Source organism: Poecilia reticulata, chromosome 22, assembly GCF_904066995.2.
Source record: "Poecilia reticulata chromosome 22, P_reticulata-male-v2, whole genome shotgun sequence".
Taxonomy (NCBI): domain Eukaryota; kingdom Metazoa; phylum Chordata; class Actinopteri; order Cyprinodontiformes; family Poeciliidae; genus Poecilia; species Poecilia reticulata.
This window is the reverse complement of record NC_088851.1, coordinates 24813748-24831000: the sequence shown is the minus strand read 5'-3', so window position 1 is coordinate 24831000 and position 17253 is coordinate 24813748. Positions and strand designations below refer to the sequence as shown.

At 35.4% G+C, this 17253-nt stretch overlaps 1 protein-coding gene across 1 annotated transcript; it reads right to left on the bottom strand.

Annotated features, from left to right (window-relative positions):
- Positions 1-6377: 6377 nt before the first annotated feature.
- Positions 6378-16697, bottom strand: mtfr1l (mitochondrial fission regulator 1-like). Its single transcript, XM_008399896.3, has 8 exons — positions 16543-16697; positions 15453-15576; positions 15251-15358; positions 14662-14771; positions 12812-13023; positions 10269-10662; positions 9151-9290; positions 6378-6674 (listed from the first exon to the last, which is right to left on the bottom strand). The coding sequence occupies exons 2-7, from the start codon at positions 15465-15467 to the stop codon at positions 9170-9172; spliced, it is 960 nt and encodes a 319-aa protein (XP_008398118.1). The 5' UTR covers positions 15468-15576; positions 16543-16697; the 3' UTR covers positions 6378-6674; positions 9151-9169.
- Between the last annotated feature and the right edge of the window lie 556 nt (positions 16698-17253).

The following is a 17253-nucleotide window of genomic DNA, read 5'->3' as shown; positions in this document are numbered from 1 at the left end:
TTTCCTTAGTGTGGCTCTAGTATTCTGTCGTACCCTTTAAATAAATGTATTATTGGTTTTTTTAATTGCTAAATTGTCCTTTAACTTAGTTCCAAATTGTACCTTATTCTGTAATATTACATAAATCATGACAGGCACCCAAACTCTCACAGCTTCTTCTCCTGGGTGGTTGTGCCACTCAGAAAACCTAAACTAACAACACTAACAAAATTAAAACCACACGTTTTTGTTTGTTTTGTTTTTAGGATTATTTTTCATTTTAATTTGTTCTAAGCGTATCTGGTTAAATAAATCTAGTCTTTTCTTGAATTGCGGCCACAGATGATCTTTCCAAGAACCTCCGATAGCCCCCACACCGCACTTTGGACACCACTGGTTTAAGCTAGACTGCACAGTGGAAGCATGAGGTCATAAATATTCATACCTTCTTGTCCTGTGAAAGGCAGAGATTTTAACGTCAGGTTGTTGAACTCTGCCTCGTCTCTCTGCGCTGATTCATGAATCCTCTGCACCTCTCACAGCTCTGAGGTGTTAATTTCATCTGACTGGGATGTTGAACATTCTGTCAGCTTCTCTCGTTTGATGCTAACGTGTTGCTGCTAATTTTTAATATTTGCTGTTAGGTGCTGGGTTTCATTTATTATCTCTTTGCTGGCGTCCAGATGCTCATTTTTGAAGATTATCGGAGTTCCAGTCAGGATTAAAGGACAACAAAAGCTAAGAAATTATCAACTTTGACTTCTAAAAAAACTTACTTATGTTTTTCTGTGTTAAGCCAAAATTATAAACCATTTTCTGTATATCAAGAAGCTCTCTCAACCTAAAGCCCATCTGTTCCCTTATTAATTATTCATTGATGACACACTAATAACAAAAAAGGCTCTGTTAATGAGCATAATGCTACATTTAGTAATAAAAACTAAAATAAAATGTATCTCAGAAAGGTCACAGCATGGTTTTGGTTGTTTTTAAAAAAAATATTCAGAAGCATATTTTATAAAACAGCCTGAGGAAGAAATTATGATTTTAGATTATGTTGCTGGAAGTGTGTAAACGTTTTCATATTTTCTCCTATCACAGTTACAAACTTTAATGTGTTTTATTGGGTTTTTGAGGGAAAGAGCAACAGCCTCTAGGGATTTAAACATTCATACATTCACTCATGTTTTGTCACAAAAAAATAAACTTCAATGTATTTTACAGGCATTAATTTCATCCGACTGGGATGTTGAGCATTCTGTTAGCTTCCCTAGTTTGATGCTAACATGTTGCTGCTAATTTTTAATATTTGTTTTTAGATGTTGAGTTTTTTATTAACTCTTTGATGGTGTCCAGCTGCTTAGTTTTAAGATGAACATTGTCTTTAAGATTAATGCAGTTAATCTTAAAGAATCAGTCAGTTTTAAACAGTGCTGTGCACACTTCTGCTAGTCAGTAGCGCTACTGCTAGTAGCGCTACTAGCAGTAGCTAGTAGCTAGCACGTTTGATAACTTTGAAAACATCTACCCTGCTTAGGTTTCCCTAATTGGGGCAAGTTAGGCGCTTTAGCTTTTCTTAAATATCAAATTAGCATAGCACTTTAGCATAGTGGAGGTAATGTTTATGATTAAGGGTTAGCGCTCTTTAGCTAGCAGTGCCCACCACTCATTGAGTGAAATTCAAGGAGAAAAATATCTACGTTGACTGTTCCCAGAATAAAACCTTCCTGTCATAATGAGCTTAACAGAGTAAAATTTGGAAGTATTGGAGTTGTGCTAAATTACAAACTGTTTTCTGTAGAGCATCCACTGCTTTGTGTTCTCCCTATGCATGCTTGAGTTAGGCCAAAACAAGAAGTGTTAAAAATAAACAAGTCACGTTACAATATTACCCCCATAAATATAAAATGATGTGGATTGCTCAATAAAAAGAGAAGAAAATGACTGCAACCTTTATGAAACATGCAATATGTCCATTCACAGAATTCCCCTGGAGTGAAATATTTTATTAATGTTTCGGGAACAAATAACCTGCACAATCTGATGTATTAGAGACGGATTCCTTCAGCTGCCCGTCTGGAGTTTATTACTGTAGCTTCTTCTGAGAGTAAAGGAAGTCATAGAGTATCTTTAAATGTGTTCTGCCTTTGAGTCACACATTTATTACTGTTTATTTATTCTGGCTGGATGTTTATAGATGATCCTTAAAAAGAGATGTCTTTAAAACAAACTGTTCAAACAATGTGGATCCTCCATATTGTTTTATTTTAATAACATATTCATAATTTGTTTTTTTAGTTATGGCATTCTTTTTCTGCAAAAAAAAAATATATATATTGAGACTCTCAAAAATTTTCTATCAATTACTTGGAAATTTCTGAGCTTGAAAAATTTAAAATATTTGACTTTTGAAACTCAGAAAATTTCAAAACGGTTTTTACTTTTCTACTTTGAAACTCCCAAGTTACAACTTTTTTCTAGAAACTTTCTGAGATTAATCTTAATATTTTTGAGAGTTTTCTACAGAAATTTACTCCATTTTACCCTGTCGCAGCTGCTATGGTTAGCATTGAGATGCTATTTTAGGCTTTAAGAGCTTCGCTGATAGGCTAACTCCTGTTAGCACTCCTTCAACACAACAATGGCGGTTTCCAGCGTCCCATCAGATCGTGTTTTGAAACTGCGATGGATGGCAGATGCGGCTTGTGCGTCAGATTTACGGGCGTACCAGAAACGTGAGTATAAAGGTTCCAGGTTGTGACTTTCATAGATATATCTTTAAAAAGCAACTCTGCCGTAAAATTTTAACACGTTAAAATCTATGTAACTCATAAAAATTAATGCGTTCAAGTTCCGACCGTGAGTTTTAGTCAATAGTTCAGATCTTGTGCTACACAACAGTGTAGGTGGTACTATAGAGCTAAATTATTGCCATAAAGTTAGTTAAAAAGAAAACAATTTAAACTTATTTTTAAAAATCCTACAATCCAATAATAAAACCTTGAAACCTAATAGTAATTTTACGTTTTTTTCAGTTTCAAAAGATTTTTTTTATTTTAGATGTTAATCTGCTCAAATATTTATTTTCCGTTCTTTTTCTATTTCAAATCTTTTCAGTTTCTTTTATTTTCTTTTGAACAAGCTCTATTGTACCAACTGATCACAAAGTTTGAAATTGAAAAACGTTTTAATATCAAGATTTTATTGTTCCAAAACAATTTTAGTCAATTTTAAATCTTTATTTTCAGTTTTTTTTTTGTGTTTTTTTTAAATATTTTTTTAAATGTCACTTTGTTTTCTTTTGAGCACACTTTATGGCCCCAATTTAGCTCCATAGTACAATGGCTTCTCCCCACTCTCCATTCAATGGGTTTTCAGAACTAAAACTGAAGCTAACCAAAATATTTGTGTCTCTGCTGAAACGTTTGGCCAGGACTGCAGTTTTTTGTATCGAATAGACAGAAACATTCAGCACGGCGCCACTGCTTGTTCTAATATCATATTTGGGTAAATTTGTTAAAATAGTTGAAGTTTATTACAGAAAAACTCCTGAAGCTTTTTATTGAATTTAGTTAATTTTCATTCGACCTTTTCAGGACACTCCTGTTTACCCGCATCTTCAGAAATTACGAAAATCTAATTTATTGGGTTTTCTTAAATGGGCATTTATTAGATGTCCTGATCACATGGCATCCAGCGCCCAAACAACAGTTTGAGGAACTGCAACATGTCGTTCAAAGAATCTGAAGAGTTTAGCTTCAAAGACACATAATATTACTTTAATTTGGGTTTTAATAGAGCAGAAACCAACTTTAAGCTGTTTCTGTTAGAATGTATAAAGGGAATAAACATAGAAACCAAGTAATAAACAACCAACTGGTGTCCTGATGACAAATGCAGGTTTTTGGAAATTTTTCAGATTATTTTGATAGAATAATTTCACCAAAGAATGACTCCAGAACGACCAGTAATATTTTAGGTTGGTTTTGTCATTATGTTGGAAATTATGTGTTTTATCCAAATCAGAATCAACTTTATAGGCTAACATTGTGTGCCCAGACAAGAAGTTTGACTTCCAGACATTAGGTATAAATAGATCGCCTTTAGGTGAATTTTATACACAAATCATCATAAATGTTGCCTCTTTTTGGTTTGAAACCTAAAAAAATAGAAATAAAATTATGTGTTTTACTTTATATCAGTAGATATTTGTCAAAAAATATACAGTCTTTTTATTTAGATGGACTGAGGTGAAAATGTTTTGGTTACAAAGTTTGCAGACCTCTCTATGGGATGGTTCAGATCAAAACATGTTGGACTGGCCTAGTCAAACTAAATACAATAGGCAGCAAGACTTAAAACTTGATTTTACAGGCACTCAAAATGCAGCATGACTGAGATTAAGTTGGACCTTTAGAAGTGCCAAGTTGAGTCAAACAAACCTGATATAGAATCAAATCAATACAGATGTAAAATTCAGATTTTAATTAATTTTTTTAATTATACAGCTATTTTTCCACTGAAAGTGTAACAAATTACCCTGTGAAAGGATAGCCACGCCCCCTAAAAGATGTTGAATTTTATTTTGTGCCAAGAGTGGGCGGAGCCACGAGACCGTGAGGGGCGTGGCCAATGAGGTTGTGAACTTTGTTGCTACATTTAATGACTTTTTTTAATCGTCCAGTGACAAATTTAGCGACTTTTCTTGTGATAAATTAAAATTTTCAGCTATTGTAGTAGCAAATAATATCTGAGTTTTTTTTGTCATGAAAAATGTGAGATTCAGGATCACTCACAAATTTGTTGGATACGTCACAACTAAAAAAATAAATGTGAATTGCTTCTTAGGTTGTTTTTTAAAGTACAAGGGTACATTTTAATTTTTCTTCCTACTATAGGAGGCACTATAAAAATTTACTATTTTAAACCAGAGATCTTTAGCAATTAAAACACAGATGCCGCATCTTTTGAATTTCACAATCAGCTCTAAATACAAGTTGTCACCCATTAGAAGCTGACAGCCGCACTCCAATTAGCCCTGCTAATTAGCATCAGAGAAAATTTACTCATGGACACGATTTACTCAGCACTCATCTTTAAATGGCAACCCCACTTAATGAGACGCAGATGACCAAAAATAGAAGCAGCGGAGTGATTTGGATTGATCCGAGTCCTTGTGGAGCTGTCGCCATTGTGAGTCAGAGGAGTTTTGTGTCTTGATGACGCGGGGGTGGTCCGCGGGCCGCGTGGGTAACACTCGGGGAAGAGTGGGCGGCCGAGAGGCTCTTGTTTTTCCCCCCGGACCTTTTTCATCCACTGTGTTTTCAACTTGTTGTTGCTACGATACGCTGAAGAAGATGGCCCTCAGGCTGAACAAAGAAGCCATTTGAGCAGCTAACACAATGATGCTAGCGCTAGCAGAAAATACACTAACGTAACCATGGTAACTTTGGAGGAGTAAAGGGTCTTCAATGGGCGGCTGGCCATTGTAGATATATAAAAAGAGTAAATATCCATCCCAAAAAAACTGATTAATCTCAGAAAGTTTCTATAAAAAAACAAAAAAAAACAACTTTGATTCTTTTCTATAGAAATTAATGTTTTATAATTTTATAGACAAAAAATGTATGTAAAAAATGTACAGAAAGAAAATCCCAAAATGTTCTTTTTTTTCACTTTTGGAAATTTTCTGAGTTTTATAAATTGAAAATTTTGACTGTTCAAGCTTTAAAAAAATTAATTTTTTTCTTGCAAATTTTAAAACTCAAAAATATATTTTTTTCTACTTTCTGAAAATGATTTCCAAATTTTTACGTTTTCAAACTCAAACATTTTCGATTTTTTTTCTAGATAATTTCTGAGATCAATCTTAAAATTTCTCTTTTTTGTCTCACAAACTTTTGACTTTTCAAACAGAAATTTCCTTGTTTAATTTAGGAATTTTAATGCAGTTTTTCCTAATATACACCGTTGTACATTACCCCTTCTTTCTAACTGCTCCTTATGTGTGGTTAGTAGCCAATAGTGGTGTAGTTTGGCCGTCACCCAGCAGAGGGCGCCGCTCGTCATCTTTAAGTGGAGTCAGCGATGAGGGATTAAAGATGGCGGAGCCGTTCCAGAACGGAAAAGGGAAATGGTCGACCGGAGTCCGATGTCGGATGAAAAATTCACGTTTTGCGATTATGTTTAGAAATATAAACTCTCAAAAAACTCCTTAAGTTTTACATAAACAGCCCTTCATTCAGCCGAGCTGCATGTGAACATCTCGGTATGACACATTTCATTCTTTTCGTCTTTTATTTTTCAACTTAGCGACTTACGTAGCAACCATACTGCTTTGCATCAACGATTTCCTTCCTAAACTTTATTTTGAGTAAAGTCACAAGGAACTCTGCAGATTTAGTTACAGTTCGCTTTAATAATGTATTAATCTGTTTTCTTTAGTTCGCCATCAATGTGAACTTATCCGTTCACCAGAGCCTCATTTTGACACAAAGTCCCATTAACGGAGCCCTCCAAAGAAATATGGCTGCATCTAAAATTGGCAGATGGATCTATTCTTCTTCACCTCCACGGCGGAGGTGACGAGGGACAAAGTAGGACAAGGACTCAGAAAGTAGGCTGAGAACCACAGAGGAGCTGGATCATCCGGGGAAAGAACAGGAAATGGAAAATAATGTGGGCCAGCGCTGATCCTGGAAATTTAGACAAAGAGAAATCAAATTACACAGGAAAACCAGCGGGAAGAGACATCTTTAAGCTTTTTACTAACAATATCTTGGTTCTAAAGTTAATGTTCTTTAATGTTATTGTTGGGTATTTTTACTATGCTGCACTTTTTACTTTTACTTTGAGTAATTTTATTATGAAGTATTTCTTCTCTTACTCGAGTAAAATTTCTGGATTTTCTACCCACTGAATGAAAAACAAACGTTTTAACCAAAAACATATATGCTCTTAAAATACCAAACTATCTGCTTAACTTTACATGTTGGTCCGTCTGATGACGTAATTTTAAATATTAAATGATCACTAATCTGATCAGTTACTCAGTACTTGAATAAACTTTTTACAAAATACTTTTTATTCTTATTTGATTTAATTTCTTGAAGTTGTGCTACTTTTACTTGAGTAAAATTTTGGGTACTCTGATGTTAGTTCAATTCAGCTCAGGTCAGTTTATTAAAAACTGTCTGTATGAAACTTAAAAACAAGACAGTAAACAAATTCAATTTAATATATTCTTTATTTATTAAGTAAAAATGTTTTAAATTAATTTCAGGAATCTTTTTTACTCCAGGATATGTTTTAAAAATGCAATTATTTGAGTTTTGGATTAGAGTTGAGTAACCCAATTTTTTTTTTTTTCTCAAGTAAGAATAGCACAACTTCAAGATATTTTTTACTCAAGGAAAATTGAAAAATAACAATAAAAAAAACTTTTGATCAGATACTGATCAAAACAGTAAATATTTAATCAGGGTGTTTTTATGTCTTTACATCATTTTTTGTCTATTTTCAAACCCAATATTAAAAAATAAAAACACTTTAATTTTGAATATTCAACATTTTTTCTTTTGGTTGCAGTGCCCCCATGTGGTTACACTCCGTTACTACACAGTAATCAGAGAAAGACGCAATAATTTTAAAAACAGTCACACAACCTTTATTTACAGTTACTTGCATGAAAAAACAAAACAATTAAAAACAACAAAAACAGAATAAACACATTTTGATGAGGTACAAGAGTTACACACTCATTCTATGGCAGAAAAGCTCCAAACAAACCCAGCAGGGTTTCCTTTAGCCAAGCATGCTGCGGGACGTTTACGACACATTTCACCTCATTTAGGATTAAAAACAAAAAATGAGCGCTGTAGTGCCAAGAAGAAGAAGAAAAAAAACAGAGTTCCCTTCTTTAAAACATCCAAATGACCAATAAAGACAGAGAAATGAGTAAATCTCGGACAGATTCAGGAGAATCTCAACCAACATGGGAATAAACTGAACTAATTTTGTTCAAAAAGGGCTCAGAATGATGTAAACACACATTTTATTAGGTAGATAAGCTTGTTTACCGTTGAGTTAAAGCATAAACTACTAACTTCACCACTAATAAAAACACTCAGGTCAGGTTTTGTTTGGTTTTCTAACAGTCAAAACAACAAATTCAGCTCCATAAATTAGAATACAATCGCACATTTATCAGTTTTAAAAAGTGAAACGGTTTAGTTTGAATTATTTCTTATATTTTATATTAATAATTGTGTTGTACTTTCCTTTATTTTGTATTTACTGTTCAGAAAATGTGTGTAGTTTGGTCATTTTAATGTTATTTTGTTTAACTATTGTTTGTTTTTAGCAGAGCAGATGAAAAAAACAGCCCTTTGGCTAATTCTAGTGCATTTAGACACGCTAACGTGTCTGCTAACGTCTACTGCTCCTGCCAAATAAATAAAAAAATATTTGATTCATCCTTCAAAGTTGTATATTTTAAGATTTATTCCTGTTTGTTTATTACATCAGAGCAATAAAAGATTTTAATCTTTTAGTCTCTTATCAGAAATCCATTAAACAAGCTACTAAAGCTAAATGCTAAAGAAAACAGGTGCTGTATTAACATGCCAGAGGAAAGTTGAGTGGAAGGAAAAAAAAAAATCCAACTTATACATATCCGTGAGAGGATGAAGTATTACAGTTACTTTGATTAATTACTGCGTAAAAACAACAACAGATGATGTAATATTTCAAGCTATAGTCACCAAACTTCATCAATCTATACATGTTCCACTTTTTAGAGCCGAAATAAATCTACGTTTCAATCGTATTCTAATTTAAAGAGATGAAAATGTTTCTGGAAACAAAGAATTATTTTCTTCACTTTGACACAAGAGATGTTTTTCCCAACGATGCAAAAGGCAAAGAAAAATAAAAAAATTGCATCTTTTCTGGTGGAAATCAGCAGCCAAGTTGCCTCATTTAGATCCAATAAACAATAATAAAAGTTTGTAAAACAAGTTTAGACAAAGCCAGAAAAGAACCTCGATTCTAATCTCTTCTCCGTCTGTTGTTCTGGGATCAGAACGGCTGCTGATCCGTGGAACAAACTAAAGCCTAAAGTTAACAATAAAAATTGAAAAGCCTAAAAAATTCAGCTCTCTGCTGACTTACGTGGCGCAGCAGGAAGCGGCTACTTCCGTTTCACAGCAGCAGCAGAATCCTCTTCCTTCAGGACAAACTTTTTCCTCAGGGCTTCAGAAATCAGCGTGGCGGAGTCTTCCTCCCTGAGCGACGTGCAACCGCGGCTGTACCTGTGAGACAGCGCATCGTCAACGCATCATCAGAGCATCGTCAACGCATCGTCAGCGCATCATCAACGCATCGTCAGAGCATCGTAAACGCATCATCAGAGCATTGTCAACGCATCGTAAACGCATCGTCAGAGCATCGTCAGCGGCGCAGAAACATGAAACAGATCTTATTCATGCCAGACTCATTTCAATCCACCTCTGTACCAGATCTTATTGTAAGTTTTTTTTCATACACCTTCCAATTTTGATCACATTTTTTCCCCGTACAAGATACGATTTGGATCGATTTTTATTTTTTGTACCAGATCTGATAAAAAAAATTTTCATACTAGATACAACTGCAATCAATTTCCTTTCATTCCAGATTTAAATCTGATCTTGTACAAAAAAAATTGATAGAATAAAAAATTTTTTGTATCAGATTTGATTAAATTCTTTTCATCCCAATTATGGTTTCAATCAATTTTATCTTTGATACCTAATCCGATTTTAGATCAGTTTATCATAAAAATCAGATTGATTTTTCTTGTACCAGATTAAATTTTAATCAATGTTTTTCCATCCAGGTTTGATTTTAATAAATTTTTTTTCTCTTTTTTTTTTAAAGAAAGAAATTAGAAATGACAGAAAATATTTTCTGAAACTAATATTTTAGTCTCTCCTTCCGTTTGCTGTACGACGGAGCATTAGAGCCCTGCAAACAGAATTTGGGTTTAATTATGAGAAAACAGTCGAAATATCAGAAAAAAGACACTTTTACCAGGAGAACGTCTTAAAATTATGAGAAAAAATGTGTTTTAATGAGAAGAAAAGGTTTCATAATGAATTCAGTAAATGTTCATGTTGGAGATCTGATAAAGCGACAACTTCCTGCTCATTATTTTGTAATATTACAGTTTTATTCTGGTGTTATTTCGCCTGTATCGGATCTGGTTCTATTCTGCAGGAAGCTGCAGGTGAGCTCTGCGCGCTCCTCACCTGTCTTTGCTCATCTTCATCTTGTTCATGTCCTTCAGGATGTCCATGACGTCGGCGAAGCTCGTCGACTTGGACAGCGACACCGTGTCTTCCTCCGCCTCCCTGAACTCCATGCTGGGCCGGTCCAGGTCGAAGGTCGCCGACGCCGTCATGGAAACCGGCGGCAGCGGGTCGGGCAGCAGCTCCGACACGACGGAGACCACGTCCTTCTCGTCTTCCTCCACCGGCTCTTCGTCGTCGTCCTCCTCTTCGTCCTCCTCGGTGACGTCGCTGATGACGAAGGAAGCGGGAGTGGCGGCCGCCGGCTGGAAGGAGGCGGCCTCGAACGGCGCCATGGAGAACGCCATGCTGGTGTCGTCGGGGGAGAGAAGTTCAGGGGTCAGCGGGTTGGAGTCTGGAGGGAGAAGATCAGATCGCTCCGGTCGGTCACTTATCACGGATTAGAGGAACTTTAAAAGGATCAAAAAGGGGAAAAATCCACATTTTTCAGGTTTTTTTATGTCTCTACTAAAAACAACACAAGTATCAATTTCGGACAATAAGTTTAAATGTTTTGTAGAATGGGTTGAAAAACCTCTGGAATGTAACCAATCAGCAGGCGCTGCACCGTTACCTAGCAACACCAGCGGAATTCCGCCCGTTACCTAGCAACCAAAGCAGAGCTTCAGCATGTTTGGTCAGATTATTTGGATTTAAAGTGACAGAGGCCCTAAAAAAACACCTGGAAACATCTAGAACTGGGCAGAGTAGAATCTCATTATCCAATCATAATTTTGTGCTAAAAATGTAAAACATGTTTTGAATCGACCATAAATTGATCCTAAGCTGTTCTAGGAAGCATAAAAGGTCACATTTAAACCTGGGAAAATTAAGCTAAAGGTAATTTATGGACAAACATTAAATTTTTAAGGTAAAAATGACATATTTTTACTCATGGTGGAACTCAATCACAATTTTTAATTAAGTTAATAGCAGGTTGTATAATTAAGCAATCAAAGATGTGGCTGAAAAGTTGCTTTTTAATTTATTTCGTCTTACTTTAAGTAAACTAATATTTGTACTAGGAATTAGACAAAAATACTTGGTAAGATTTTGTGTTTTTGCAGCGTACTTAAAACTGCACTTAATCAAATTTTTAAAGACATTTTTTTAATTTATTGATGCTCTCATGGAACAAACTGAAGATTTCAGATCCAACTTCAAACTTTTTTTTGATTCGATCCCATTCTAATCTAGTTTTTTGTACCAGATACCATAAATAAAAATAAAATTTGATATTATTTGCTTATTTTTTATTTATTTAAAGTAATTAACTGAAATTTATTGAGTAAACAAAATCAAAATCTTATCCTGATATGAAGGTTTTGCTGATAAATGATAAAAGCCCAGCCATAACATCAGACAGAAGCTCTGCCTGCAGCGCAGAGTAAATCCAACTACATCATGACAAATATGCTCCTCAATATCAGATCCCAGCAGTTATTCAGTGCAATTAGAGGAATTTTAAAGAGCTCAGGCTTTAAAGAAAGAGACCGAAGCTGGAAGAAAGCAAGTAAACAAGCCGACAATGAATGGAGATATGGAACATTTTAGGACAAAACTGAGAACACGATACGGAAGGACAAACATTTTTCCTAAAACTTTTTTTTCTGGAACTGAAAACTAAGTCAAATTCTTCCAGGAACCTTTTATAGAAATCAACCAGAAAACGTTTTAAATGATCCGTCATGTGATGTGCAGCTGCCACAGAACGGTGGGGATAATCTTCCATCGCTGACCTACAAACCGGCGCCGAGTCACTGCACCACCAAACGGCTTAGAGGGAATCAGGGCGGCAGCACAGAGTCACATGAGGCTCAGCTGCAGGCAGCAAGAACAGCGAACGAGAAGAATCACCAGCAGGTTCGTCCACTGATACAAAAAATGTGACTTTAGTTTGATCCACAGTGACCAGCACCTGGATGTAATAGTTTATTAGTTTTATTTTGTTGTGACCTTTTCCTATTATACAGTTAGCTTTAATTAGTTTTTAAGACTGTTTGCTAGTTTTTATTAGTTAAACATTATTATTAGCTATTATTAATTAAATATTTAGTTTTGTTATTGTTTAGTTATCAATTATTTAAACATTGCTCAGTTTTTATTAGTTATTTAAATTTTAACTTTTTTTTATTAGTTATTAGTTAAACATTGTTTAGTTTTAGACGAGTTTCTAGTAGTTTATTTTTTTAACACTTGCAGAATTCAAAAAGGACAAAGTGTTGTATTGCGATTATGTTTATATTGATTGGTTAATAAATACTCAACAGAAAATAACATTTACAACAAATAAATATTCAGTTATTGCTGAATAAAGAACTAACTGGTGTTTTCTCCCAGCTTTTAGTTGGTTTTCTAAACACACAGTATGGTTCCAGTTAGTTTTTCCCACATTAATTACAGTTTTTATTCATTAAATTTCACAAAAATGTTATCTCAGTTTCAGTTTTTGTTATTTTGCTGGTTTTATTTAACTATAATAACTCTGTTCTGGAGTTACTGACCCGAGTCGCTGGCGACGATCTTGGCAATCTGCGCTCTGAGGCGGCTCAGCTCCTCCTGCAGCGCCGTGGTTCGGTTCAGCGCCGTCACGCCCGGCTTCCTCAGACCCTCCATCCGCTTCCCCTCCCGCCGGAAGTTCGGCACGGACGAGTTCCTGTGCAGAACGAGGAGCGGCGTGGGCCGCCACTCGTGTTTGAGGGGCCGCGAGTCGCTTCTGCAGAGAACGGTGGTTACTTTTAAAAAGCAGCTGAAGGCACGTTTGTCTTAATGTGTTTTACATCCCATGTACACTCCTTCAAAAAATTAACATTTGGTTGGCAAAAAGTTTCAGGTAGAGTGTGATTAAATATAACTTTACTGTCACAATATCAGGGTTTATAAACTTTCTACTAGGGCTGAAACGATTCCTCGAGTGATTCGAGTACCTCGATTATTAAAATTCTTCGAGGAAAATTGACCTGCCTCGAAGCTTCGTTAATTTATGTTTTATCATTTAGCGCACCGTGTTTCAGCCGGAACATTATTTGCGTTGCGCGGAGCTCTGACTTCCGCCTCTGAGTTGTTGACGGAAGCTACGTGTTAGCGGCATAACGTCCAATCTTCAAGTTCGGCCCGCGGGGATTTTACTGATTGGTGATAATTCCTGGTTTCCATCGTTTTTGTGGGACCAATAAACATCCTTAAAATGACCGGCGCGATGCCGGGAGTTCGGCAGCCTTTCTGCTCCGGAGCTGCTGGTTGAACGGCGGGAAGAAGCTGAGGAGGATTTCTACAGGTGAGCGGAGAGACTGAACACGGCGGGCGGCTGAGGGTTGATGCTTACAGGGTAAGAGCAGCTTTACGGACGAACCGCACAATAAACTGATATCATCCCGGTCTGAACAAACGGGAGGCGGAACATGGCTGGTAGATGAGTTTCTGAACGGAGGAGCTGTAAATATCCCGTGTTGCTCCCCCGGTCTACAAAAAAGTTACTGGTAGGGAAGCTCAAATGTGGAAAAAATAGACTGATGTTGATATCCGATAGTAACACTGGTGTTATGGAAGATTTACCAATATTTTATTTCATAATTGTTTTTATCCGATTACTCGATTAATCGTAAGAAAAATCTATAGATTACTCGATTGCTAAAATAATCGTTTACAACAGCCCTACTTTCTACACAGTAAAATTCAAACACTTTTCAACCATTTTCAAGATAAGTCTTCAAACTTTTCCATCACCGCACTTCGGAGAGTAGAACAATACAAAATAATCTAAAAAAACCGACAGCTTAACTTCACTGTTATATATAACTTATTACTGCTGCATGATGGTTTTCTACAGCAGGAATGAGGTAAACTAAAGTTTTACATTTTAAAATGTTTCACTCTGCACACCTGACTGGTCTGAGAACAAAAACACAAACTTAACAACAATAAAAAATAATCCAACTTGTATTTCAATTGAACAAATCAATAACTCTTTTATCCATTAGGATTATTAAATATTCAAAATTAAATAAAAAAAGTTCTTAAGTTTTCTCTCATTTAGCAAATATCAATAATTTTGGTAACTGACCTAAAATAAGAAACGTTAAGTCTGATTTAAGTTCAGAAATGGAGGAATCAAAATGCGTATGTCTTTTTATTAAGTGTGTAAAAATATCTGGCTTCAACGGTAAAATGATTAATTTGGGCTTTTAATCAAACATTAGATTCTACTTTATTGCAAAACTGTGTAGTTTGAATATTAAGCACTTTCAAGGACTTTATACAGAAATCGATCACTTTCTAAACCTTGAAAACTTTTAATTTTCAAGGATTTTGTACTTTTATGCTGGTTTCTCAGAACCAGATTTGGATTTCGGACCTGACTCTGGCGTACGTCTCCTCCTCGTCTGCGACGATCCAGGCGATGTCAGCCAGGGTCGGAACCGACGGGCCGTCGAGCGGACGGAGCGAGGGCAGACCGGGCAGCTCCTGGTGGAGCAAGACGCGCCATTTTAACTCATCCAGAAGTGGATTTATTGGTTAAGAACAGCAGAACACAGAATCAACAAACATCCCAATAATATAGGACAATATTTTAGTTCTATTACAGTAAAAAAATATTAACTAAAACAAGTTTTTAATTAATAAAAGAGGCTCTGACCTGATATTACGCAGAATATTTGGCATATAAAGTCAATCCTGATAGAGGATCCAATATGGGAAGAATTTGATTGGAAATTGAAAGTTAGGCATTTTTTACACCCCCTCTTATTATTTCTAATTTGCAAAGGAACCGTCGACTGCATGTTGTTGGAGAAAACGTGGGGAAATCGAAGACAATACGCACATATTCTGGGAACATCCAGTTATCAAAAAATATTGGAGAAATATCAAGGTGGACTAAAAAAAACAACAACAAAAAAAGCAAAAAAACAAAAAACCAGTGCAACTCCAGATGTGAAGCGTACCTGAAAACACGCCCTCTGTGGAGGCTTTAGAGGAAGAGTGGAGCCTATCCTCCTGACGACGCTGCGGGCGGCTCCGTGGGGCTTATTCTGCCAGATGGGAATCATTTCCTGCAGAATTAAAAATAAATAAAAACACTCCTGACCTCTCCTCATCGTGTATACCTGCTTTCTGCACAACTTTCCCACAGCAGCATAATCTTACTGTCTCTGTTTCCATGGTGACGGTGTGTCAGCCTCATTCGTTGCAAACCAAATCTTTGTGCAAGTATCGTCTGAAGAAGCAGCAGCTCAGTAAACAGATGCCATGTTGCTGCGAATGCCAATTCCTGGTAGTAAACACAAAACTCACTGAGGTCAAATTCAAACAAATTAATAAGAAAAAAACTGTTACTAGTGTTTTCAGTTAAAATTATCTTTCTAATGTTTCATTAACCCATTGAAACGTTTTCCAAATGGGGCAAATTTAAGTAATTACAGTATTTATACAAAACAAAAAAACTGTTTAAATGTGAAGTTTTATTTCAAACATTACCTAGGCATTAAAAAAAAACAAAATAAGACCTATGCAAGAACTTTGTCTATTTTTTTCAGTGCTCATAAACATACATAATTTGAATAAAATAACCAAGTTACAAAAAAGTTAAATACTTTATTATTTTTTAAATTTTATACAAAAACATTATACAAATAAAAAAAATAAAAAATGTACATATTCATCCTTATTTCCACCTATTTTAACGCATTAGTTATCATGTGTTAAGTTATCTCAGTAGAAATTCAGAAGATTTTGTAAGGCAGTTTACATTTTTTTTTATTCCTAACAGTCCTAGCAATAGTTGGGAATAAAAACTATTATTATTATTTAAATTATTATTATGTTCCATGTGCTGCAGAACATTATGACCTTATTTTATCTCCCCACTTTACCAGAGACCAAGTCACTTAGCAGGGAAAAAAATACAACAGAAGTAATTTCATTGTATTTTTTAGAAAATTAATTTAAAAATATATATTTATACACGGTTAATATTTTCATTAGTGATGATATATTCTAACGTGAGTCGCTTTCGGTGGTGCCAGAAAAGGATATTCACTAGAAAAAAGTGTTCGTTGCGATAATTATTTCAACCGTTGGTAGAAAGTACGAACAGCCGGGTGGCTAGGCTAGCATTAGGAACCCACAGTTAGCATTCGCCGCACCCGGTTGACCCAAAAGGGTTTCTTTACAAAGTGCACTCGGTAAGCTAAACACTTCTGTCTAAAGTTCACTCTAAATCAACAGAACTACTTACGGGATATAAAAGCTGAACCGTGAGAGGCTAACGAACAACTGCCTCTGAGAGTAACCGCTTCTCCTCTGTTGACGTTTGTTAGGCCGGAAACCTGCGTCTCCCTGTCCTGTAATCTGATTGGCTGCAGAAGGACCGGCTTCCTTTATGGAGCAAACCGAACAAAGCAAATACAAGCTCGCCATCTAGCGAGAGAAATGAATACTGCAGGGTGAACCATGTTAACTCATTCGAATCCAAAATACCCCAAAGATTCGTAACTAACAGGTTTCGTTGAGTTCATATGTTATGATTCTTTAATTTTCTAATGTATTTTTTCAGCTGCTTTTTGTGTTATGTGTTCTTTATATGTTACCAAACATAAAAACATTTTTAGGTGTAAATTTATTCAGCTTAGTTCAACTTCTTAGTTATATAACACAAAATTACAACAACAAACAAAACTTGAATTTATTTTTAAGGCCATATTGTATTAACTAATTTTATGGAGCCAAATATTTTAATTACTTGTATCATAACTGATTGTAATTTCTGTTTTTTAAGCAAAACAAACAAACAAACAAACAAACAAACAAGATCTCTAGTAAATGAGATCTTGAATCTTAAAGTTCAAAAAACAAAATCCTACATTAAAGAATAAAAGGTATGTAAACATATGGGTTTTATTAAGGTAATAAGAAAAAGAAATCTAAAATTGTCTGCGACAGACTGGCG